The 25,379-nt window shown below is 48.4% G+C and overlaps 1 protein-coding gene across 4 annotated transcripts; it reads left to right on the top strand.

The window, feature by feature from the left end:
- The first annotated feature begins 715 nt into the window (after nucleotides 1-715).
- On the top strand, nucleotides 716-24,609 carry SLC43A1 (solute carrier family 43 member 1). Of its 4 annotated transcripts, none has more exons than XM_074274408.1 (15): nucleotides 716-945; nucleotides 2,293-2,459; nucleotides 8,107-8,293; nucleotides 11,204-11,259; nucleotides 11,493-11,569; nucleotides 15,138-15,230; nucleotides 15,658-15,791; nucleotides 17,576-17,754; nucleotides 18,432-18,578; nucleotides 18,719-18,754; nucleotides 19,393-19,531; nucleotides 20,027-20,168; nucleotides 22,123-22,196; nucleotides 23,288-23,411; nucleotides 23,883-24,609. In XM_074274408.1, the coding sequence occupies exons 2-15, from the start codon at nucleotides 2,306-2,308 to the stop codon at nucleotides 24,021-24,023; spliced, it is 1,683 nt and encodes a 560-aa protein (XP_074130509.1). In that variant the 5' UTR covers nucleotides 716-945; nucleotides 2,293-2,305; the 3' UTR covers nucleotides 24,024-24,609. The 4 variants fall into 4 exon arrangements, with proteins under 4 accessions (XP_074130509.1, XP_074130512.1, XP_074130511.1 ...); XM_074274411.1 differs by lacking the exon at nucleotides 716-945 and adding an exon at nucleotides 1,446-1,517; XM_074274410.1 differs by lacking the exon at nucleotides 716-945 and adding an exon at nucleotides 1,579-1,784.
- Nucleotides 24,610-25,379: the final 770 nt, after the last annotated feature.

Genomic DNA, 25,379 nt, shown 5'->3' with positions numbered 1-25,379 from the left:
AGGTAGTCTGGGAACACTGCCCTCTTGAGTGACAAGCAAACTGCTATCAGGGGTGGAAAGTGAGCCACCTTCCATATATGTTTCTCTCTGATAGCAGCCCAAGTTGGCCCTCAGCACTGTTTTTGATGGGGTGTTTTGGAATATGACCCACCTGAAAGAGCAGAAGACTAATAATTATAGCTCGGGTCATTCATTCACGTGTTGAGATAGGAGAAAAGGCCTGTTCTCCTTACCCGAGAAACCCTAAGCACCTGGCCCTGGCAGTGGCCCTGAGATCCTTCCCATGTGAATTATATCGCAAAGTTTAAGGGATGATGGGAAGAGGAGAGATTCGGGAACTGAAAATGATGTTTCCTTAGTTCATGGAAGTAGAAAAGACTTCCTCAGCGGAGTGCCTTCAAGGTCTCGGCCACAGTTCCTGCAGGACCTTCCCCATCTGAGCTCATTTTATTTTGCAATGGGTGGAGCGGGCTGTTGACTTTCTTGGGGGCCCGGATTGAGACTCCTTTGGGGGGTGTGCTCGGAACGGGTGAACGATTTGGAGCTCCGGAGATCACGTGTCGGGGAAAGTGAACTAAGGGCGGAGAAAGCCTCGGAAAAACGAGCTCCTGGCCTCTGGGGGCAGGCTGGGAGGGGTGTGTGTACCCACTATCAATTCTCTGAGGTCCGATTGGTCAGACGGGGAGGCCTGGGGCCGGTCCGGCTCCCTGACATCACTTTCAGAGGTGGGCTCAGCGCTGCCCGTCCGCGTGCTGCCTACTTCTCAGGCCGGCGTGGACGCGACCCGGGGGTGCCTTTAAAGGTGGGAGGGGGAGCCGCTCGGCCGGACGCTCTTCACTGAGGGAGGGGCAGCGTGGCCGGGGAACTGAGGCAGAGCGCAGGCAGAGTGACAGGGGGCGTTGCAGGCGAGCCCCCCGCGGGGAGAGCGCCCGAGTGAAAGCCGAGGTGAGTGCGGGGAGTCGGGGTGGGCTGCGGGCTGGCAGGGGGCACTCCGACGGGGCCGCCGGACAGCCCGCCCCCTCTCTGCTCCGCGAGCGCTCTCCTGGCGCTTTGCACAGCCTCGCGGCACAAAGTCCGGGGAGCTGGATTCGAATCCCACTGAGGCTGGGGAGGACTTGGGGCGCTCCCCGCCCTCTCTGGGGCCGGCTGCCCGCCGTGCCCTGAAAGCGGGGAGCCCGGGGTGGGGGCGGGGGCGCCGGAAGGTCACTGAAGTCCCGCGACCCGCCGCCGCCTTCTTTCTGCGGCCCTCCCCGGGCCGTCCTGCCCGCTGAGCTGCCCCCCGTCCCCGCCCCCGCGCCGCCCCGCCGCCGCGTCCCTCCGCCCCGCACGGCTGCCCCGGCCCGGGGAGCCCTCCTCAGCTGGTTCCCCTGCCTTGCACACACACGCGCGCGCACACGCGCACACACACGCGTTATCTGCGCCTCTCACTAGTCCCAACACCCTTATAAAGTCAGCGGCTGACAGACTTCCTGCCCCGGCCCCAAACCCCCGGCCGGCCGAGTCGGATAGCACAGCAGGCAGGGCGGGCTGAGGGGGTGGGGGAGGGGGCGGAGAACTGGAGTGGGGGGAGGAGGAGAAGCCAACTTGGGTCTTCATCCACGTGGCAACTGCAGGCTCAGCCAGGGGAAACTTCACCGCTGGGACCCGGGGCTCCGAGGGGCAGCGAGGCAGAGTTTTCCGGGGGGAGGGGGACTGGGGGGGGCAGGAAGGCGCTGGTTGGAGGGGGAGGGGGCCCTCGGGTGCGGAGGGCCGACCTGGACAGGAGCGAACACACTTGGAGGAAGGTGCTGCAGCCCAGGGACAACAGGAAGAGGGGGCTGGGACCCTCCCGGACTTCCCTTTCCTTTTTGTACTTGCCTTTTAGGGGTGCTTCTGGGTGAGGGAGTGAAAGGCCCAGCCCTCTCTCTGTCCCCTGTTGACCCTTATGGACTGTTCCCTCACGAGGAGGGCCTCTGGGTTTCCAGAAGTTGGGGGGACTCCACCATTCTTCCGGGGAGGAGGGGGGCAAGTCTCCAGGGTCCTGGGAAGCCCCCCATCATTCCTGGGGGGAAGGGGATGGCAGAGTGCCAGAAACAGGCACACAGGGCTGCCTTTATCTCAGAAGGAGTCCTGGAGAGGTCCCCGCTCTGGCATTGGCCTGGCTGGGAGGCCCCGGCTCCCGAGAGCCAAGCAGAAGCTCTAGTTCTCTATCAGCAAGAAGCAGGCAGGATCAGCCAGCCGGGCCGCTATGATCGGGGGACACTCCCAGGCCGATCCCAGAGGCCCCGCACTCACTGCCCTGTTCCTTGGCAGCCTAGAAGCCAGCATGGCTCCCACGCTAGCCCAGGCCTACAAGCGGCGATGGTGGATGGCCTGCACGGCCCTGGTGGAGAACCTGTTCTTCTCCGCCGTGCTTTTTGGCTGGGGCTCCCTGCTCATCATGCTGCAGAAGGAAGGCTTCTATTCCCAACTTTGTCCAGGTGAGTGGTAAAATCACAACCGGTGGGGCCCGGCTCTGACCACGAGGACTTCCTGTACCTGGAAGATGAAGGTAAGGTGGAAAGATGATTGGATTTGGAGTCAAATCCTGGGTTCAAATCCCGACCCTCCTACTTCTTTCCTGTGTGTCACTTGGACAAGTTCTTTTCTGCTCACAAGCTCTAAACCTCTGATCTCCTTGAATCTTCATAAGATGACGTTTCCTAGGAGCTGAAGGCAGGGAGGCTGAAGGAAAACGGTAGAGAAGGAACATTTTGGAGTGGCCGGGGGATCCTGATGAGCAATTTAGCAAATGCGTGACCCTGAGCAAGTCACTTAACCTCTTGGGCTTCAGTTCCCTCTTGGGTAACCTTGAGGAGGTTGGACTTTATGGATTGGACTTTATGGACTCTTAAAGTCTCTTTTGATTCTAAATCCATGCTCCAATGAGGGGATCAGGAAGGAGGGTGTTGCAGTGGTCAGAGGTCCGGAAGCTCTAGCTGATGTTATATATCCAACGAATAGTAAAGAAGGTAAAGTGTCACAGTGGATAGAGTGGCCATCCGTGGAGTCAGAAGGACTGGAGTTCAAATCTAGCCTCAGACACTTAGTAACTGTGTAATCCTGGACCAGTCACTTAATTCTGTTTGCCTCAGTTTCCTCATCTGTCCAATTTGCTGGAGAAATGACAAACTGCTCTATTATCTTTGCCAAGAAAACCCCAGATGAGGTTGAAAAGACTAAGAGATGAGTAGAATCGGCTAAACAATAACAATATCCTGCTAGCACCCTTATGAGATTGTTGTGAGTGCTTTAGAAAAGCTTGATTCCAATATTAAGCCACCAGAAATAATCCCTCTTAGAGAAATAGGTTTTTGTTTCTGCAAGATTTATTCAAAACAAAACTAGAGGGCCTCATTTCTCTTCCCACCCCCACCTTCCAACTACCACCTTTCACTTTTTAGCTATGTGACCTTGTCCAAGTGACTTTTAGCTTTCTGAGATACCATGGCCTCATGAAAAATGCAGCGAATAACACTGTGCTACCAACCTCTTCCAATGCTTGAGTGGAGAATGCACTGCCTGGTTTAAGGATTTCAGAAATACCGATTGTTATTCTCTGTGTCTTTTGGATTCAGTGCCCAAATATAAGCTCCAAGGACTTCCCGGTAGCTTCAGAAGCCGGGGAAAGGCTCAGCATGGAAATTCGCTGTATTTCAGTTGAGAGAAGCTCAGCTAGGGACTGTGAATTTCAACACTAGTTAGCATAGGGAATTATGGGACATCTGGCTTTTCAGATGGACTTCGAGGACAAGGACTGGGCTAGGTGCTACCTGATATTCTAATCTATGCTCTAATAATTCTAGGAAGGGGAAGGGAATCCTCAGTGAGGGAGGGACTTTGTATATGGGCAGCTGGGTTTTGGAAATCAAGATGGTCTGTTGGGACTGGCCCAACCATCACCTACTTTGCTCCTTCCCAGCTTGGGACCACTCCCCAAGATACAGGAAAATGGGCTTGCTATCAGAAAACCTTGGTTCCCTTTCTAACTGTAAAATTTACAAACTATGTGAACCAGAATAGGTTGCTTTCCCTCTCTGGATCTGAGTTGCATCTCTATCGGATGATGGTGTTATGCTAGGGGATCTCCCAGAGTCCCAGATTCTCTAACAGTCTTTGGCCCTTTAAATTCTAAATCCTATGTTCATTTCCACACGCATCCTTTAGCCAGCTCTTCAGTGATAAAGCCTATAGCAGTGGTCCTCAAACTTTTTAAATAGGGGGCCTCAGACTGTTGGAGGGCAGGACTATAGTAAGGACTATACTAAAAACAAACACACTCTGTCTCAGCCCATTTGTCATAACCCTGCGGGCCACATAAAGGTTCTCAGCAGGCCGTAGTTTGAGAACCCCTGGCCTATAGATTTAGATCTGGAAGGAAAGGACCTCAGAGACCATCTAGTTCACTCCCTCTCATTTCCACATAGGAGGAAACTGAGATCTAGAGTCTTTAATGGGCTTGCCCCGGATCATGTGAATAATAATCATTCAAGATGGGATTATATTGTGGGCCAGAACTCTGAACTTGAAACAAAGGATTCTTACAAGGTAGTGGAATTGATGAGACAGTAGTTTAACATGGTTCAGTATGATTGATTTAATCTTACAACAAATAATGGTTTCCTAGTGATATGATATATAAGCCGGGAGCCTCAGCCAGGATTAATTGGGGGAGATTCAGAAGCCCCAGAAGACAGGCGGGAGCTCAAGCTCTTGGAACCAAGAAGAGAGATGGGCCTTTAAGAAAGCTAACTGGGTCCCAGGAAAGGAGATGAGACTTTGAAAGAGATAATAAAGGATTTGGACTTTACCCCCTGGCTACTCTTGTGGTGATTACTCTGACTGAAAGGAAAGACCCCCAAGAAATCAAACCAGAGAACATTACAGGATTGGAATCCAGATCCTCTGAGACCAGTCACATTGCTTTATACCCTATGTCTTCAGTGCAGTCTGCTATAACAGGGACTCTTGTCTCTTGTATGTTGGGGGAAAAAAATAAACAACTCCCTCTTCTCCCCCTGTCTCCAAGCTCCTGGAGAGAGGTGTGTGGGAGAGATAATCTTAATCTTCCTCTTCTAAGACCTCAACAGCTCCCACTCCACCCTGGGGGGTCTGATCTTGTTGCCCAACCACTTACTGGGGTTACACAAGGAAAGAGCAGGTGGAGAAGGGGTGGAGACTCTGACTCCTGGCACAAATTGCAGAGTGATAGGGGGAGAAGGAGGGATAGAGATTAACACTGGCTGCCTGCCTGCAGTGTTATTGCCAACTAGGGCCAGTGAAAGAGGGCAGATTGGACAGGGAGAGGTTAGGTCTGAATTGCAGAGATAGGGGCCTAGGGAAAAATTAGGGTGGCTCTGAGTTTCTGGGTGTTTGTGTTGTGTGTGTGTTTGTCTGTTAGGGAGAAGGTTAGTGGGAGAGTTTAGGAGGAGGAAGGGTCAGGGACCCGTTCCCACATGAAAGCGTATTCCCATGTCCTTGGTCCAAAGGGCTCTTCCCACCTGATGTTCCCTTGGGCTATCCAGATCAGGCCCTCTGGACCAGCTCTCCTATAGCTTCTCTTCTTCATTCTTAAAACATTTGAGGATCCCCAGAAGTGGGATGGAGGATAGAGCTACGCTGCTGTGAGGGGTGGCGATAGGAAAAGTAGCTTGTCTTCTTGTGCCACGGGGCCTGCTGGTAAGAGTATTCTTCCAGGCGCCAACAGTTGTCACTTTCCAGGTCTCTAACAAATCCCTTGTGTGCCCTCAGGCAAATTCATTCTCCTCTCTCCAAATCCGCTATGTGTAAAATGGAGGAGATACCATCTTATCCTGACTCACACCGAATGAATAAAAGGAGATATGAAAATACTTTGGTTAAAAAGTGGAAAGTAGCTTCTGAGAGTCACAGTCACTCATTTTACAGCTAAGGAAATGAAGACCCTAATAAGGGAAGTGGCCTATCCAAAATCACAAGACCGTGAGGGGTGTCCTCTACCTTGGAACCTAGGATTTTTCATTACATCTTTATCATATGATATTAGTTATCATTATTAAAATCCCTTAAGCTCTCTTTTTTATATATGTAATCTAGATATAGATATAATGGCTAGCTGTATGAGCCTAGGCAAGTCACTTAACTCCAATTGCCTCATTGTATGTATAGATCGAGTAATTGATTGATTGGAGGAAATCTAGTTTTATCTTAATGATTAGAATATACCCCATGGAGTTTGCTTAGCAGGGTCCATGGGTGTTCTCTAATCGGAATTGATGGGGTGATTATATTAGATACATAAATATATTAAAAAAAACCCCACCACCATTATCATCACTTTCCAATGATACCTTCCCCCCAGCTTCCCCAATGTGTTCTTCTTTGTTACTGTCCCTCCCTTTTTTCCATTTTTTTGCGGGATGGATGTTTTCTTCCTGGTGCAATACCATCATTCCACAATTGGGGTCCAAGGTAGAAGGTGACTCTGTTCTCAGAGTTTGGGAAGAATGGATATCATAAGGTTCAAAATATAATTCACCAGCCCTTTATTAAGCTCATGTGTGCCCAGCACAGTACTAGGTGGCAGAACAACATAGAAAAGATTAGACTAGTGTTCCTTAACCACAGAACAGCTAGGTGGCACTGTAGTGCATAGAGCACTGGGCCAGGAGTTAGCAAGACTCATTTTCATGAGTTCAAATCCAACCTCAGAAACTTAGCAACTGTGTGACCCTGGACAAGTCACTTAATCTTCTTTGTCTCAATTCCTTGCCTATAAAATAAACTAGAAGGGCAGCTAGATAGTGCATGAAGGGTCAGACCCAACTATAATGACTCAGCAACAACAAAATGAGCTGGAGAAGGAAATGGCAAACCGCTCCAGTAGCTTTGCCAAGAAAACCCCAAATGGGGTCACAAAGAGTCAAACGTGACTAAAAAAATGACTAAACAACAAACTTGACCTCAGCAGGCAAATTTTGAAGAACAGTGAGTGGAAGGCCAAAGCTACAGATTTCAGCTTGATGGATGAAAGGTAAAAACAGCCAAGAAATTAGAACTGGCCCAAAGTAAAATGGTTTCCCCCGGAAGTCTCTGTTCACTAGAGTTCTTTAGTCTCAGGCTTGTTGAAGCAGGGATCTCTTCTTCCGGCGGGTCTCGTGGGAATTGTGCTCAGTGTGTTCTGAAGTTCCTTTTCAGCTCAGTGATTCTGAAGTTCTGAGCTTAGAGTCTAGGGGAATGGGGGAGATAAGGCAGGAAAAAAAATACTAGAGGACATTTATAAGGCAAGGTATAGCTCTGTGTGTGTGTGTGTGTGTGTGTGTGTGTGTGTGTGTTTATGGAGGGAAGGAAAAGTTGGATCTGGCAACAAGTTACCTGGCTGTGAGATAGGAGATTTAGGTCAAAATCCCTGCTCTTTCTGTTATTGTTGTTATTCAATCATGTCCGACTGTTTGTGATTTCCTTTGGGATTTTTTTGGCCAAGGTACTGTAGTGGTTTGCTATTTCTCTAGCTCATTTTTACAGATGAGGAAACTGAGGCAAACAAGATTAAGTGACTTGTTCAGGGTCACACAGCTAGGAAATGCCTGAAGATAGATTTGAATTCAGAAAAATGAGTCTTCCTGACTCCAAGCCTGGCATTCTATCCACTTTATACCTAGGGTGAGGGTTGGGGGGGGGTCAGATTTGAATATTCTCTTTGGTTGCAACTTGGTTTGCTTGGCAGCAGTTAAGTTCAGGAACCCAGCTCCTTAATCTATGTCCCTTTGGGGTGGGGTAGCAGAGTGAAAGGGGGAGATATGGAATCGTCTAAATTAGGTTCATAAGAATCTGACTAATAAACCAAAGGACCGACATTGAAGTTAATGCTGAAAAATCTAAGTGTTGTTCAAATAGGAGAATAAGTCAGAGCATCTTCTCTCCCGTGGCAATAGAGAAAAGGAAGTCCAGTTGTCTTGTTCTTCTCTATTCTGAATACACAGAAAATGTCAACTTTGGGGCTTCAGGGACTCTTTTCCTTTTTGTCTTTGCTCCCTCAGTGCCAAATATTGCTTGTCAGTGCTTTAATGTTTCTTGAAGTCTTTGAATGGCTCTTCTTGTCCTTCCCAGAGAGGAACAGCACCAACAGTAGTGAGCTTCAGTTTCTGACTGATCCAGAGTGGCCCACCTGTGAAAGCCAGGAGGAAATGTTGAACTTGGGCTTCACCATCGGCTCCTTTGTTCTGAGTGCTACCACCCTGCCCCTGGGCATCCTCATGGACCGTTTTGGGCCCCGCCCCCTTCGTCTAGTTGGCAGGTAAAGAAAGGGAAGGGAAGCACCGTTGGGGGGAGGAGGGAAGGAGAGGCTTGAACCTTGAGCATTGAGCTTTTGTTCCCAAGACTTAGATTTGAGCCTTTTCTAGGTTATAAGATGTGTGATAGTGAACAAATCACTAACTCTAGGACCATTGTGTAGGACCAATTTTTTTTTTCCCTTTAGAATTCAGTTAACTCAGCTGCAAAGTGAGGTTAGAAGAACCCATGTCTAACATATGGATTTCAGATTTGGGTATAGCAGTAGTGTGTGAGTTGAAGATCAGACTAATGTATTTCAGGGAGCTGTATTAGCAGAAGGCTGGCTACCAGATGATTTAATCCATCAAATATTCATTACTTTGTTATTATCTTTAAGGATGTTATCACCTCCTAGGTGGGATGAGGCTTATGTAGAAATAATCCATAAAGTGGAAAATGCATAAAGGCAAAGGAAAAGTCAAAGAGAATTGCCAGTCTGACACAAGCAGGGAGGGGGCAATGAATTTTTGGCTTCTGCAATTCTGAAGGCATAAAAGAGTTCTAGCTGCAACAGGGACACCTGATGAAATCAGTCATTTTTATTTATTTTTTGAATTGTGTTTGGCACAATGAACAATTAAAGATTTACCAAATCTGTGGAAGACCCTGTTCTAGTTGCTAGAGATGTAAAGAAGTTAAGGAAACTTCTTAGTCTCAAATTGCCTACATTTTAATAGGAGAAATACAACATGTCCATGTTATAAATGCAATCTGAGGAAGGATGTTAGGTGGAGTGGATAGTGTTGGATCAGGAGACAGGTTTGAATCCTCCCGTTATTTACGAGCTAGGTAACTCTAGGCAAGTCACATAACCTTTCTATAACATTGAGATAATAAAATCACAGGGTTATTGTGAGGATCAAATGAGATAATATTGTAAAATACATTGTAAAGCTTAAAGAGATACATAAATACTATCCAATGATATGATGAGAATATTATATGCATATATGTATACATATAGATACATTATATATATACATATATATATATAAAAAATACATTGTAAAACTTAAAGAGATACATAAATACTATCTAATGAGGAGGAGGAGGAGGATCATGAAAATGACTACAATGAAGATAAATGTTCCATTTGAAGAGGGAGAGAACCCTTCCAATCTAACTTTAGAAAGGCAGTATGACACAGTAGATAAATAAGTTTGAATCTGGCCTCAGATATTTTGTGTGATTTTGTTACTTAACCTCAGTTTATCTCATTTGTAAAATGAGCTGGAGTAGGAAACAGCAAACCATTCCAATTTGGGTCATGAAGAGATGATCAGGCAGAAGACTAGAGTTCAAGTTCTGATTGTATCATTTATCACTTGCATGACTTTGAATAAGTCCTTTAGCCTCCTGGGGTCTCAGTCCCTCGTGTGATAACTGAAGGGGTTGGACCAGATCTATGATCTGATCTTTGTAGCCCTCAGTTTCTTCATTTATAAAATGGGAGAAAACTTGGTCTGGATGATCTCTGCTATCCCTTCCAACTCTAAAAAGTATGATCAAGTCATTGATGAACAGGCATTTACTAAGTACCTATTGTAAGGCACCATGCTTGCCACTGGAGATACTAAGACAAAAAGGAAATGCTTACATTGTACTGATGGGGAAAAGGAGAAAAAAAAATCAACAACACAGATAAGTCTATTCAAAATGATTTCAGGGGAGAGCACTAGCAATTGGGCAAAGGGGAATCAGGAGGTAGCATTTGAGCTCAACCTTAAAGAGAAAGGGGATTCCTAAGAAAAAGAAATAAGGAGAGAAAGCATTTCAGACATTGAGGAGAGTTTCTACCAAGTCACAGAGTGGGATATGGAATACCATATATAGGGAAGAACAAACAGTCAACTGCAATGTAGAATTCCTAAGGGAAATGTACCGTAAGTGACGTGTAGTCAGATGGGCTTTAAATGCCTATTAGAGAAGGTTGCATTTTATCCTAGGTGTAAAAGGGGGATATTGGAGGTTCCTAAATGGGAGGAAGGAAATGACATGGTCAAACCTTTAAGAAAATCACTTTGGGGGCAGCTAGGTGGCGCAGTGGAGAGAGCACCAGCCTTGAAGTCAGGAGGACCTGAGTTCAAATTTGGCCTCAGACACTTACCTCCTAGCTGTGTGATCCTGGGCAAGTCACTTAACCCCAAATGCCTCAGGGGGGAAAAATATCACTTTGGACATAGAAAGGATAAATCTGAAAAAAGGTGAGACTTAATTTAGGTAGATGGGAGCTATTAGAAAACTCATTCTTTCTAATGTCACAGGGAGAAGTAATGAGAATTTTAGGGACTCAATTTCATATGAGTAACATATGAGAGAGATGTAAAGGTAGACTCAACTAGACTAGGCATCTGATTGGCTGTGTGATGTGATGGAGAGCTGAAGAGGAGGCTATGAAGTTTCCAAGATTTTGAGGAATGTTGTACTCCACAGAAACAGACAAGTTAAAAAACTACTTGGTGGGTGAGGGGTGAAGGGAATGACTTCCTTGTAATTGTTGTGATTGTTTTTAAGGGATGAGAATGGACTGTTTATTCTCTTGGCATCTTTTCTTTGAAAACAAGCCATTTATTTGTCTTTAAATCATTTGCATTTCTAAATATTCCATCCCATCGACTTCCATCCAGAGAACTCCCTTGCAAGGATAAAAAAGGAAGAAGAGAAAATAGATAATGAATTGTTTTGGATAGCTAATGATGGAGGTGACCAGTAAGTAGGTGGAAATGGGGAGCTAGAGGAGGAGAAGGACTTGAGTGGCTAAAGTGACAAGAGTTGTATTGAGAAAAGCTTTTTACAAATGGTAAAGCATAATAGAAGGATGAGGGATTATTATCCTTCTCCACCATCTCTTATCATCCCGTGGTCTCCACAGCTCCAGTTTTGCAGCTTCCTGTGCGCTGATGGCTCTGGCCGCTCAGAATCGCTTAGGTGAGACAGCGCCCTGTGGTCTGTTCCCTCCATCTTCCCTCTCTATTCCCCGGGTCACAGTCCCACTCTCTCCCTTGCTGCAGCCCCCCACCTGGACCCTGATAGTGCAGATCTCTGGAAGGAAAGAAGCCTGGGGCTGCCAGGGGTGGGATGGGAAGCCCCACTCGTCCCTCCCCCTCCACATGCTGCTCAGACTTCGCTCTCACATCTGGCTCTCTATATCCGACCTCTAGTTTTGTCCCCACTCATCTTTCTGGCCTTGTCTCTGAATGGCTTCGGTGGCATCTGTCTGACCTTCACTTCGCTCACTGTGAGTTCTGGGCCCTTGCTGGGAGCTGCTGGTGGTGGTGGGGTATGGCCTGGAAGGGGAGCCCAGGGGCAGAAGGGAGCTGCACCCAGGAATGGTGGTGGCTGGGGGCTTCGTGTGTGTATGTGAGTGTGTGCACGGGGGAATGGGAGGAGTGGTGCTGGTTTGGGGCTGCATGGGTGTGTGTATGTATGTGCACATGGTAGGAGAAATGGTGGGGCTTGTAGGCTGCATGTGCATATGTGTGTGAACATGTGTGTATCTATGTGCATATGTGTGCATGGGGATGGGGTTGTAGGCTGCATGTGTGTGTGTATGGTGGGAGGAGTGGTGGTGCTTGTAGGCTGCATTTGTGTATGTGTGTGAGCATGCGTGTATGGGGGGATGAGAGGAGTGGTGCTGGTTGTGGGCTGCAGGTGTGTGAACATGTGAGTATATGTGTATGTGTGTGCATGGTGGGAGGAGTGGTGCTGCTTGTGGCGTGTGTGAGCATGTGTATATGTGCGTGTGTGAGTGTGCATGGTGGGGGACGGGAGGGAGTGGTGCTGGTGGGGGCTACAGGTGTGTGAGCATGTGTGTATATGTGCGTGTGCGTGCGTGAGTGTGTGTGTGTGTGTGTGGGCATGCAGGGGTGCGTGTGTGCACAGCGGGGGACGGGAGGAGTGGTGGTGATTGTGGGCTACAGGTGTGTGAGCATGTGTGTATATGTGCGTGTGCGTGAGTGTGTGTGAGTGTGCGTTAGTGTGTGTGTGTGCACGGCGGAGGACGGGAGGAGTGGTGGTGGTTGTGGGCTGCAGGCGCGCTGCAGGTGTGTGTGTGCGCATGTGAGTGTGCGCAGGGGTGCGTGTGTGCACGGCGGAGTCCGGGAGGAGCGGCGGTGGTCCTGCGTGCGGGGCTGGGAGAAGTGGCCCGCGCTCAGCCAGGGCCGTGTTTATGAGTGGCTTTGACTCCTCGGGGCGCGTTGGGCCGCCTTTCCCCCAGCCGAGGGGTAGCATTTCACTCCTGCCCCGGGACATTGCATAATTCTCGGGAATGAGAGCCGCGCCGGCCTCAGCTCCCGGGCGCGGGGCACCCAGCCAAGGGCGCCCGGATTAGCCTCCGCGGGCCTTGGTCTTCGTCCCTCCTTAGCTCCAGGGCACACGAATGGGCGCTTTTCTTTTCCTTCTCCCACTTTTCCCTTTTTCTTTCCCTTTTCACCCTCCTCCCCTATTTCCTCCCCCGCCCCCCTTACTGCTCTCTGGCTCCTTCCTCTCCCAGTCCACATCCTCTCCCCTCCCCCTTTCTCTCTTCAGTCCCGGCTCCTTCCCCCAGGTCTGGGCTCTAGGGGTCGAGCGCAATCCGGTATCCTCCCCCGGGGGCAGGAGGAGGAGGCCCCCTATCCCCGGCCAGGAAACGGCCCCATCACGGGCTCCAGCCCCCTCGGGCACACCCCCCGCAGGGAGTCGCTGACCAATGGAGGGCCTGGACGGCCCGCCCCACCCCTCCGGGGCCCCGCCCCCGTCTCCCCTCCCACCTCCGCCACTCCTCCCAGCCTCTCCCTGCACCGGCGGTGCTTTCAGGCTGTGTTGGGACAGCTTGTGCCTCCCGACCCGACCCTCTGTTTGCTAAAGCCCAGCGAGCGCCTGGAAGGCCGAGCTCCCTCCCCTTCCTGGGGAAGCTGGGGGAGATGAGGCCCGCCCGCAAAGAGCCTCCTTTTGGGGACCTCGGCCCCCGTCTCTGACTCCCTGGCAGCTGGTCCCAGGGAAACATCTGGCCCGTGGGGGCGGCCAGCTTGCCACCATTTCCTCTCTCAAGAGCCTGGCACATTTAGGCCAGACCACCTTTTCCCCTTTTCTAGGAAAGGCCCTCAGGGCCTGAGAGCTGGGGGTAAAAGGGAGGGAGAACAGATTGAAAGGACACCATGACTTTGCTCTCCCCTTCCTCCAGGGCCTGGCTGGCCCATTAATTATTTCTCTGGTGGTGAACCTGCTCTAAGGTCCTTCTCCCATTCATTGCCTCTTGGTGGCTTGGAGGTGACCCTGAGTCCTTGCAGGTTGTACCCCCCCACACACACACAGGGTGCAAGCTGGCAGGGCAGAGGGAAGGTGGTGAGACCTGCACAGGTAGAGGGAGTATCATCAGGAGTCCCTAAAAACTCTGGTTAAGTTTCCAGTGGAGGGAGGGCCTCCATCAGAGGCCTAGCCGCCTTCGCTGGTACCGCTAGGGGACCCAGTCCCTGAGGTCAGAACTCGGAGCCATGTGGCTAGAAGTGTCCAAGCAGCAGGCTTAAACTCCATGTCAGGACAGGCTTCCTAATAAACAGAGCTATAAAAAAGTCGGGAATGCTCACACTAAGGGCCCCTGGTAGAGGTCCAGTCATTCAAGTATGGGTTGTTCCCTATGGCCTTTCAGGCTCCTTCCAGCTTTGAGACTGAAATTCTGTGAGTTTTTCACCTTTTTTCCTAGACTTTATGAAGACCACCCCTTCCTTCTTCATCATAGAATAAACTTGTTTTTATTTTTTTTTTCCCCTGAGGCTGGGGTTAAGTGACTTGCCCAGGGTCACACAGCTGGGAAGTGTTAAGTGTCTGAGACCAGATTTGAACTCGGATCCTCCTGAATTCAAGGCTGGTGCTCTATGCACTGCACCACCCAGCTGCCCCATAAACTTGTTTTTAATAATATCCCTGATGCTACATTATTTCCATTTAGATTCATGGCTCCCTGATAAGGTTTGGGGAGTTGGCTCGCTTTTCTCACCAAAATATTGGGAAGGCTCCCTGTACTTGATCATGTGTGCATTCTCGTCAGTGCCGTCATCCCGACCTAATCTGCTGGGCCGGACGTGCAGGAGTATACCCTCTGGGACCAGCAGCATCTCCCTTTTCTTCCCCCCGTCTCTTAGCACTATGACTCCATAAATTCCCCTTCTTGCCATCCCATCTCTCCTGGGCCCTTTCACTGTTCCTTCTGTCAAGTTTGTGCAGGTTTGGCAGGTGGGAGACTTCTCCTCCAGGTTGGGCTCCCTGTGGCAGCAGGTGGGATTGCTGGTGTGTGTGTGTGTGTGTGTATGTATGTGTGTACGCGCGCCGCATCTTGGGACATGGGGTAGTAATGGTGTTCAGGCTAGAATCTTGGAATCTGAGTTGAGAAGGACCCTGAAGACTGCGTGGTTCAGCCCAACTTGAGAAGCTCCAGAATCCCCTCCATAGTTCCTTGGAGGTCTTAGGGACAGAGGTGTCCAGAAAGCAGATAGCGCATCCTTGAGGGGGGACATGAGAGACAGCATGATGCCTTGGAAAAACTCAGGTCTGGGAGTCGGAAGACAGATTATTCCAGCTCTGTCATCCCTCTGCCGGGTGCCATTTAGCAAATGATTGTATTTCTGGGAGCCTCTTTCATCTAAAGAAGGAGGCAGACTCAGGGACCTTTCAGGACCCTTCTAGGATTCTAAGACGGAAGGGACCCTTCCATCTTAGAATCCTAGAAGGGTCGGGATTGTCTGAGATCGCCTCCAGTTCTCCGGATCTGTGATTCTCCAGGTGGAGAGAGCCTCCAACAAACTGCTCCATGCATATATTTTCCCCTGCAGCTGCCCAACATGTTTGGAAACCTCCGATCCACCATCATGTCCCTGATGATCGGCTCTTACGCTTCATCTGCCATCACGTTCCCTGGAATCAAGGTAGAGGCAGCCACCTCCAGCAGCCCCGGTAGGGGTGGGTGGGAGGAACCTGGATCTGTACTTCCTGCCCTCTGGGAAGAGCCGGGATAGGGGCTGGTATCTCTGTTTACAGAACTTCTGGAGTTCAAAGGTCGGAGGCCCCCTCCACACACCATTTAGAGAGACTTTGGTTGGATAGGGGGAAAGTATCGAACTGGAAAGCAGGCAGTGTAGGCTAGTGGAAAGAACAGTCAGCTTGATGACCTTGTCATATACTGGCCATGTCACAGCCATTAGAAGTATTTTTCCTCATTCATAAAATCTGCACAGTGTGCTGCTGCAGGGGCTGTGTGCAGGCACTGGAGTGTTCCTCGGTGGAGAGGAAAGCATGTTCTAAACGTCTCTAAAGGTCTCTAACTCCTTGGTTGTTCTTTCTTCCATGTTGCAGCTGATCTATGATGCTGGCGTGTCCTTCGTAGTCATCATGTTCACCTGGTCTGCCCTGGCCTGTCTCATTTTCATCAATTGTATCCTCAACTGGCCCAGTGAAGCCTTCCCTGCTCCAGAGGAGGCCAGTTACATGTAAGAGTGTGTGTGTGTTTGTGTGTGTGTCTGTGTTTGTGTGTGTGTGTGTGTGTGTGTGTGTGTGTGTACAAATGGATAGAGAGGAAGAAGGACTCTCCCCTCTCGCTGTCCTGGACAGGACCACTGAGTTGGGAAACAGTGTTTGGGCACTGGATTCACAGCACTACACTGGACACCAGGATGGAAGGACTGTTTCTGCCCCTTGTTGGCCGAGGGACTCTCAGCGCACCATCTTCTCTTTCTGAACCCCAGCGTTGGACTAGATGACTTGAGAGTCCTGTCCAAATGGAAGGGAAGAGAGCTCTTTCTGAAGGGCCAGCCAAGCATAAACATAGAAAAAGACTTCATTTTAATAATGTGCTCTCTGCAGAATCCTGGGGGCCAAGTAAAGAGGCATCTGCCATGGAACGGGTGGCTTAGTAGGTCTACAAGCTCAGTAGGCGTGATTATGGTTGGTGTAAGCTCTTTGAGGACAAGGACTGTTGTCTTTTTGCCTCCATATCCATAGTGTCTGTCGCAGAGCGAGAGTTTAATACATACTTGTTCAGTGAATGAATGAATATGGCAGCCTCCCAAAAGCTAATGTGATCTCTGGTTGCATTAGGAGCAATTTCGAGGAATCGAAGGTGATGTATGACTCCGAATGCCTCCCTGGTCAGACTGCATCAGCACTGTTATGTTTAGTTCTGGCTATCGCGCCTTAGGAAGGATGGATCATTGATGAGACGGAAGATGGTCAGGTGGCAAAGGGGCGGAAGTCCATGCATATGATGGACAGTTGAAACAATGGCGAGGTAGTTAGACACAAAAGAGAAGACAGTGGAAAACGGATAGCCATACTTAAGTATTTGAAGGGTGGTAGAAATGGAAAAAGGTAGGTGCAGGGGACACAGCGCCAGGTCTGGAGTCAGCAGGACATGAGTTCAAATCCAGCCGCAGAAAGCTGTTACTTTTGTAGCTGTGCAATTCTTGGCAAGTCATTTGAGAAAGGAGACACAGAGACAGAAAGAGAGAGAGAGAAAGAGAAACAGAAAAGGGAAGGAAAGAGAGAGGGAGGGAGGGAAGGAGAGAGAGAGAGAGAGAGAGAGAGAGAGAGAGAGAGAGAGAGAGAGAGAGAGAGAGAGAGAGAGAGAGAGAGAGAGAGAGAGAGAGAGAGAGAGAGAGAGAGGAGAAGGAGAAAAGAAGAAGGAGAGAAGAAGAAGAGAAGAAGAAGAAATGGAAATGGAAGAGAGATTGGAAATGATCCCTTTGCTTTCTAACGCCTTTCCCCTCCTCCCCTCTTCATTTAGAGGTGTAGAGATAAATTTATTCTTGATTTAAAGAAAAATGTCCTAACCTATAATACTGTCCCAAACTGAAAGAAGTAACTGTCTAGGGGTAGGAAGATCCAGATTCAAGTCCTGCCTCTTGACTGTGATCCTTCACCAATCACTTAAACCTCTTAGGGTCCTAGACAGTGCTCTAAGAAGGATAATAAGTTTCAGGGAAGGCGCTCACCTGCACTGGCACAAGGAGGTCTAGTCTCTACCCCCACTGCAGATTGGAGTTGGAGGGTTCCTCTTCACTGAAGTTCTTGAGGTTGGTTGGATGACGACTGGTGGAAATGTGCTGCTGGTAGTGATTCTTTGTTAGGCTTGGGTTTGACCAAATGGCCTCATGGCTGCCCACTTCCCTTGGAACTGTGTGAATCTGTTCTAAGGGATGGTTTCTTAGAGGAGTGATGTTCCAGATGCCTCAAGCTCGAATCTCCCATGTTTTCTGTTCCCCCCCCCCCAATTCAGGAAAAAGATCAAGGTAAATGGACTGGCCTTGGACCACAAGGTAACTGGCGATCGCTCTTTTGTCCATGTCACTACCACAAGTCAGCAGCTGAACGAGAAGACCCCAAACGTAGAGGAAGAAAGGGAGTTTGATTCACTATCTCAAGAGGTGGGAAACACCCTGGCTGCTGCTCCCGAGAGTGAGTATCAGATCCCACGTGGAGGTGCAGGTTGCAGGGACCCACGGCTGGCCCACGATTGTGTATGGATGTTGGGGAGGGGGTTGGTGGCAGGGGTCTCCCCGATGCTGAGACAAGGCCTTTGGGCGTCCTGGGTCTAGCTCTTGACAGCTGCCACTTTCCCCACCAGCTGCTTCGCTTCTCAGCCCCCTGCAATCCCAGAACCGCTTGCATCACCGTACTCTGGTCATGGGCTCTGGGAATGGACACTTTAGTCACTAGCTTGATGGGTCCCTCTGCTGGTAGGCATAGGAGCTGCACTCGTTCCAGTCCTGGTTTCTGGGCTGGAGTGAGATGGGAAAAGGAAAAAATCCAAAATGCTAGAGGAATATTGGAGGAGGGAGAAAACACACACACACACACACACACACAGAGACACACACACAGGCACACACAGAGACAGAGACAGAGACAAAGAGACAGACACACACATATACACACAGAGAAAGAGAGAGACATGCAGACAGACAGACAGACACACAGAGACACACACATACACAGACAGACACACACACATATACAGAGATAGACACACACACACACACAGAGAAAAAGAGAGAGAGACACACAGAAAGACAGAGACAGAGAGAGATCCTACTTTCTGGGTTCAGGGAGGGACTTCCCTCTTTTTGTTGCAGAATCTGTCCCCTTCCGGAAAAGCCTCTTTTCCCCCATATTCCTCTGGAGTCTTCTTACCATGGGTATGACCCAGCTTCGGGTGATTTTCTACATGGCTGCCATGAACAAGATGCTGGAGTTCTTAATAACCGATGGCCAGAAGCTGGGTAAGGATTTCTTCTGGGAAGGAGAGGGGCTATGGAAGACATGATGGGTGAGGGGAAGAGTGTTCTTCAAATGGCCTTCCCTCTGTTTGCCCCCCTGTGTTTATGTTTCTCTATCTTCTCTCCTTCCCAACTCTCCACAGAAACAGAGAAGGAGATAAGTTATATGAAGGAGCAAGGTATGTGGTCCCAGGTGGGGTAAGAGACCTTGGGGGTATCATGAAGCCACAGACGTTAGAAGTGGAAGAGATCCTTAGACCCTAGAAAGTCAGATCTAGAGAAGGGAATCTTCTAACATTATATATCAGAACTGGGTGGGACTGTAGAAAGAAAAGGTCAGGCATAGAAGGGGCCTTCTCACTCATCCTGGGCAGAAGAGGGTGCTGAGCTTGCTCCCTGTTTCAGCTGCCTTGACTCTCCCACCCAATTCTAGGGATAATCGCTAAGTCTTAAAAGTCCCTCCATTGGGGGCAGCTAGGTGGTTCAGTGGATAAAGAACCAGCCCTGAAGTCAGGACAACCTGAGTTCAAATCTGGTCTGAGACACTTAACACTTTAAGTGTGTGGCTAGGTGATCCTGGGCAAGTCGCTTAACCCCAATTACCTCAGCACATTAAAAAAGAAAAAGTCCCTTGAAAAGAACCTTGAGATATCCTGGAGGATTTTGGCATTTCTGTTAAATCAGAGAAGCTGAGATTTCTTGCCCCTTCTCCTGAGGAAAATCGCTTTGGGCAGAGCAGACAGCACCTGGGTGGGTGGGGCAAGGAAGTGCCCCACCTTCCCCTTCCCCACTTCACTTTTCCTCTTGCTGGTACCAGTGGCGTTCTACTCGTCCGTCTTTGGGGCCCTGCAGCTGCTTTGTCTCCTCACCTGCCCTTTAATTGGCTACATCATGGACTGGCGAATCAAGGAGTGTGTGGATGATCCCAGTGAGACCAGCGCCCTGGAAGAGGCCAGGTGACCCCGAGAACGCCAATCTTACCTGCAGCTGGGGCGGAATGCGCTTGACTGCAGAACTTCATGTAGTTTCTTGTTCTGCCAGCAAAGAGATTCTATCCTTTATCCCTGGACCACTCTTGCAAAGGACTGGTCAGGCAGAAGGCCCCAAAGGAAAGGCCCCCAGGGCGGAATGGAGCTGGATAGCTCAGCCTTCCTGAGGGCCGGTGAAATCTCTGCTGCCCTTGCTGGTGGGCTTCCATTTTGTGGAGGGCTTCTTGCTTTTACCCAGCTCCTACTGCTTTCTCTGGGTAGGATCCTCCCATCCGGGGCTCTGCCCTGACAAGGCCTAGGATGGAATAGTGGGGAGCCAGCTCTGGGGGCTGATCAGGGAGAGAGACCCTGATAATAGAAGCCCAGAGGAGAGGATGGGGCGGCCATTTTTGTTACTCTCCAACCCCCACTCAATGAGCTAGCTGGATCTCCAGAGCCCAGAGTGACTCTTTGACTTGACAGGGATGGTATTGCTAAGAAGGGGACCAGAATTCGGTACAGAAAGATCCAGAAACTCACCAATGCTATCTACGCCTTTCTTTTGACCAACACTCTGCTGGTAGTCTTTGGGATCACCTGCCTCATTCACAGCTTACACCTGCAGGTAATCTCAGCCACTACCCTTGTCCTGCCCGGTCCACGGGCACATTCCCTTTGCTTCCTGCGTTCTCCATGAATGCTCTGGGTGGACTTCTTACGCTTCCTTCTCTACCAGGGCGTCCTGGGGGCAAGCAGGTGTTGGGGATCCCGAGAAAACCCCCCAATCAGGGAATCCAGATTTCCTTCTGCTCTTGTGGCACATGGCAAACCACTGAGGCAATATAGACCTCTATTTCTTTATCTGCTAAATGACCGACATAAGCATGACAAAGATGGGAATATGTTCAGAAGAACTGCACATGTTTAACCTATATTGAATTAATTGTCTAGGGGAGATGGAAAGGGAGGGAGAAAAACTTGGAACACAAGAGTTTGCAAGGGTGAATGTTGAGAACTATTTTACAAAAATAAAAGGCTATTCTTAGAAAAAATGGAAGGGAAGAAAATAATTGAAAAGTCACTGAAAATATGATAGACTAGATAAAGATAGCATTGATAGCAACAATAATAATAACTATTGTTATTATTATTATTATTGTTATATATATTATTATATTATAATATATTATTATATTATAATATATTATTATATTTTATATTTAATATTATATTATATTATAATATATTATTATATTATATATATTATTATTATTATTGTTAATCCTAACAAACTATAAACACAAACCTCAAAGAGGGGATCGAAATCATATGGGCACCAGATGAAGTGCACAAAAGGTGTGTTAGCTCCTGGCTACCCAGGTTTAAAAAAAAATGTTTCCAGGACACACTTTTTTACATTTAATTTATATGATCACTTTCTTAATCTTGACACGAAACAAAACAAATAAATCAAATGCCGATTTCTAAAGTTTGCCCATTTCCTAAGTGTAAATGCTCACTTTGAAATTTAACAATTGGCTCTGAGATCTAGCACACCCTTGTCTGCTACTAGAGAGCAAAAGGATGTTTTCAGTGAACTTATAGAGAATGAGTTTCCATTAGAAAGGAAGGAAGGAAGGAAGGAAGAAAAAAGAAAAGAAGAAAGAAAAAAAAGAAAGAGGAAGGAGAGGGGGAATGAGAGAGAGACAGAGAGAGACAGAAAGAAAGGAAGGAAGGAAGAAGGGAAAGAGGGAGGAAAGGAAAGGAGAGGAAAGGCGAAAGAAAAAGAAAGGGGAAGAAAGAAAAAGATAACACCCATTTTATACCTCGTGAAATAATTTCTAGAGAATTAAAAGAATGACAGAAAAAATGACTTGTCCCAAGACCATAGTTTATGTAACCCCTAGCCAAAAGGGAGAGGAAAACCTTAATTGGTCAACAAACATTTAAGTGCTCTCTAAGATGCCCTCCGGAGCTTACAGTTTGGCCCCTCTCCCACCTAAACCACCTAGTATTTATTTCCTGTAAACTTTGTATTCACTTTCTTATGCATATGTTGCTTCCCTCCAGGCCTCTCCCCCCCCCAAACTCTCACCAGCCTTTAATCACCAGATTTCCACTTCATCCCTTTGGTGGCCCCCCATCCATGGGGGGGGGGAGGTGAAACTTGCAGCACGAAGAACAGCAACAAGAATAATAAGAGTTAGCCCTTATGTAGTGCAGCAAGATGTGCACGGCAATTTACATATAGTAACTCATTTAGTTTGCTTAGGAGATCATTGCAAGAGTTCAGGTGGGAGGTGTTGAAGACTGGAACTAGAGTGGTAGCTGTTTCAGTACCAGTCAGTATTGAGTCATTCTAAGTCATTCTAAGACTAGAGCGATCATCCACTTACCCTTCCCAAAGAGGAGATTTCTTTCCATGCCCCTTGTCAGTTCCAAGGGGAATGTCTCTGTGGACTTGTTTAGGCTAGCAGCATGGGCAGAGTGATTGTCCCACTCAAATCGGGGTTCCTGTTTTCCTCTCCCCATCGGATCTGTTTTAACAAACTCTCTTGTTCTCCATTTCTCGTTCACAGCTCTTAACCTTCATTCTACACACAGTGATTCGAGGCTTCTTCCACTCTGCCTGTGGGGGGCTCTATGCTGCTGTGTAAGTCACTGGGGAGGAATCCCTGGGCTTGGGGATCTGGATTTGGCTCTTTATCATACTTATGTTACTAGGCTGCTATTTTCTGTTTCCTGGGTCTCAATGTCCTTATCCCTTCCAAAAATGGCTTTCTCAAAATCTAATGTGGATCATCCCACGAGTTGGGTTGAATTTTACTACTCCCTGTTCCCCTGCAGACAGAATTTTAGCTTAGAACCTGCTGGTATTTAGACCTTTTAATTCAGGGTTCTTAACTTTCGGTGAGTGTCATACTCTGTTTAGACAAACAGTTTAGTGAATTCTAGGAACCCCTTCTCAGAGTAATGTTTTTAAATGGATAAAATAAGATACATAAAATAGAATAGAGGATGATAAAGAAAACCAATTATACTCAAATACATACAGAAAAAAAAAAACCCATTAAAAACCAAGTTCATTGAGTCCCTAGGTTAAGGGCCTATCACCCAGAGCAGGAATGGTTCTCCAGCATTCCTGACTGCTGGTCATTTACTCTCTGCTAGAACTGGGAAGCTCACTACCTTTTTTTCACAACCCTTGCTCAATAGCTGGAGTTCATACTTAGATTCTGTCCTGAACCTAAATCCTGCATCCTGCTTGTTCTGTCCTTATGCACCACAGTTCTTCCTTCTGGAAGAACACTGACCAAAGTCTTCTTTACAAGTTTTTCAGATATCAGAAGACCATTACTCTACCTCTAGTTGCCTTCTCTTCTTCTACTGTTTGTTCTATCATTTCCAATTCTTTTTTACTTTATTTATTTAGGGTTTTCTTGAGAAAGATACTGGAGTGTTTGCTTCTCAGATTATTTCACAAATAAGGAAACTGAGGCAAGCAAAGCTGAGGTGTCTGATTGTAGGCTAGCACTCTATCCCCCTAAGCCACCTAGTTGTCCTAACCATTCCTACCTTTTTCAGATGATCATAATTTAGCTGCCATTCTCTTGCTATGCTCCTTTATATTGGGGTGTGTGTGTGTGTGTGTGTGTGTGTGTGGAGGCATGGGAAGGGGAAAAGAATTCTGTATAGGAGGGAAAACTGCATGAGTTTGGGGCTTTGGGCCCCTTTAATTGACAGGTTTCCTTCTAATCACTTTGGGACCCTGACTGGCCTGCAGTCCACCATCAGTGCCATATTTGCTCTTTTGCAACAGCCTCTTTTCATGGTGATGGTGGGAAATCTCCATGGAGACCCTTTCTGGGTAAGAGTGGGCATCAGGTCACTGAAGGGAGGTGGGCCGTTGATGGGGGTGGGGTAGAGGATGGTTGAGGAAGGGGAAGGACCAAAGAGCTGAAGGCTTTGCACCTCTTCTGGCCCTCCTCCCCTTCAGGGGCTGAAGAAGAGGTTCAGGTATTGCTGAGTTTGGTGATATAGCGAAAAGAGTTCTGGGTATGGAGTTCAAAGACCTGAGCTCCATCCCTACTGCTTGCTTTATGTGAGGCATGGGGCAAATCATTTCAGAACAAGCCTTTAAGCCTTACCAAATAGTCAACCAGTCCAATCACTATTTCACTGTATAAATAAGAAAATCGAAGCTCAGAAATGAACTACCCAAGATGATGCAGAGGGAGAGTAGCAAGAACTGGTTTTTGAAGCCAGGACTTCTTCAGTCAAGTCTCATCTCTATCTTACCTCTGTGCCTGATGATTGCCACCTCTTTCCCTTTCCTCAGGTGAATCTGGGTCTGTTCTTCTTCTCCCTTTTGGGATATCTGCTACCTTCCTACCTCTTCTTCTATCGAGCAAAGTTACAGAAAAAGTTGTCCTCCTCCAAAGCTCCAGAGATGTGCAGTTTGCAGGAAACAGTTGCCTAGTTGGGAGGAAGGAGTGCCCCCACTCGGCATGCCCAGGGAGAGCAGGAGAAATCGCCCCAGCTTGGAGTGTCTACCTGCAACATATGCACATAGCCACGGGACATGGATTTATAAATACATGAGTTCTATTTTTGTAGGAACTTGCAAAAAAGTCAAAACCAAAAAAACCCCACAAGAACCCAAACCCCCAAAACAAACTACCCCATAACAAGCACCAAAAGAAAAAAGAACACAAAGAAACGCTCCATTGATGAAGACTGGGTATGGGCTCCTTTGGCAGATCCAGAGTAGAAAGACTTGTCTTTTTCTCTTGAAAACACAAGACTGCCTAGGGCCAGGACTACCCATTGTTCTTTGTGGGTAGAGGTGCCAGCCTGGTGACAGACATTTCTGGAGAAGACACCCATAGGGAGCCCTCCCTCCCCCCCACAGGGACTGTGGGATTGGACCCAGGATGGGTATCTGGGCCAGAGCTAGAAGGGAAGCCTGACTTTGAGGGTGGGAGGGCAGGTTCCCTCCTTGTTGCTATTGCTGTGGCTGCTGCCATGGTAGTTGCCACAGTGGAAATAAAAAGGGAAGCGAGAGATACTTGTGTCTGTGCCTCAGGGCAGAGCTGCTACCTGGGAGCCTCCCACGCACAGCCCTCCCCTCCTTTTTTTCCCACCACTCTCACTCCCCACCCCCCAAACTCCTTGGCATTAAATGGGACACAATGCCAGCTGAGCCCTGAATTCACTGTACAAATGCCTCGGGTGCCAGCCTGGGCACCCCCCCCCAGGGCTCTGTCTGGCTCCTCCTCACCTTGTTCTCTCCCCATCACTCACTGTAATAGGGGCAGCTTGGAAAATTGCTCAGCTCCTAAGCCTTTCCCTGGCAAGTAGGAAGAAATGCACTCCAGACATGGAAGACTCCTGGAGTTGGGAATGTCATAGGGAATAATCATCCAGAGGCCAGGTGGAGAGTCAGGACCCCAGAGTCATGAAAAGGAGTGAAGAATAATAAGAGAAGTGGGCCAGAAATGTCAAGGCTTGAGGTTTGTGTTTTCTCAAGATCCAAGATGGAGCCACTGATGGTGCTCTTTGGTTAGGTGGGAGACATGATCTGGAGTTTGGGAATATTCATTTGGAAGCTATGTAGGAGATAGGTTCGAAAGGGGAGGGACTTGAAGTAGATAAATCACCCAGGAGGCCATTGTAAAAGTTCAACCTAGAGCTGATGAAGGCCTAAAAGGGGGTGGCATCCAAGTGAGTGGAGATACAGGGAGAAATGGGAGAAGTAGTGAGGGAGACTGGACACGATTTGGCAATTAATTGGGGGAAGGAGAGGGATGATTCTCTACCCCCAGGGATGTTTAGG

The sequence above is a fragment of the Sminthopsis crassicaudata genome, chromosome 6 (assembly GCF_048593235.1).
Source record: "Sminthopsis crassicaudata isolate SCR6 chromosome 6, ASM4859323v1, whole genome shotgun sequence".
Taxonomy (NCBI): domain Eukaryota; kingdom Metazoa; phylum Chordata; class Mammalia; order Dasyuromorphia; family Dasyuridae; genus Sminthopsis; species Sminthopsis crassicaudata.
The sequence above is the reverse complement of the archived record's forward strand: the minus strand, read 5'-3'. Positions and strand labels throughout refer to the sequence as shown.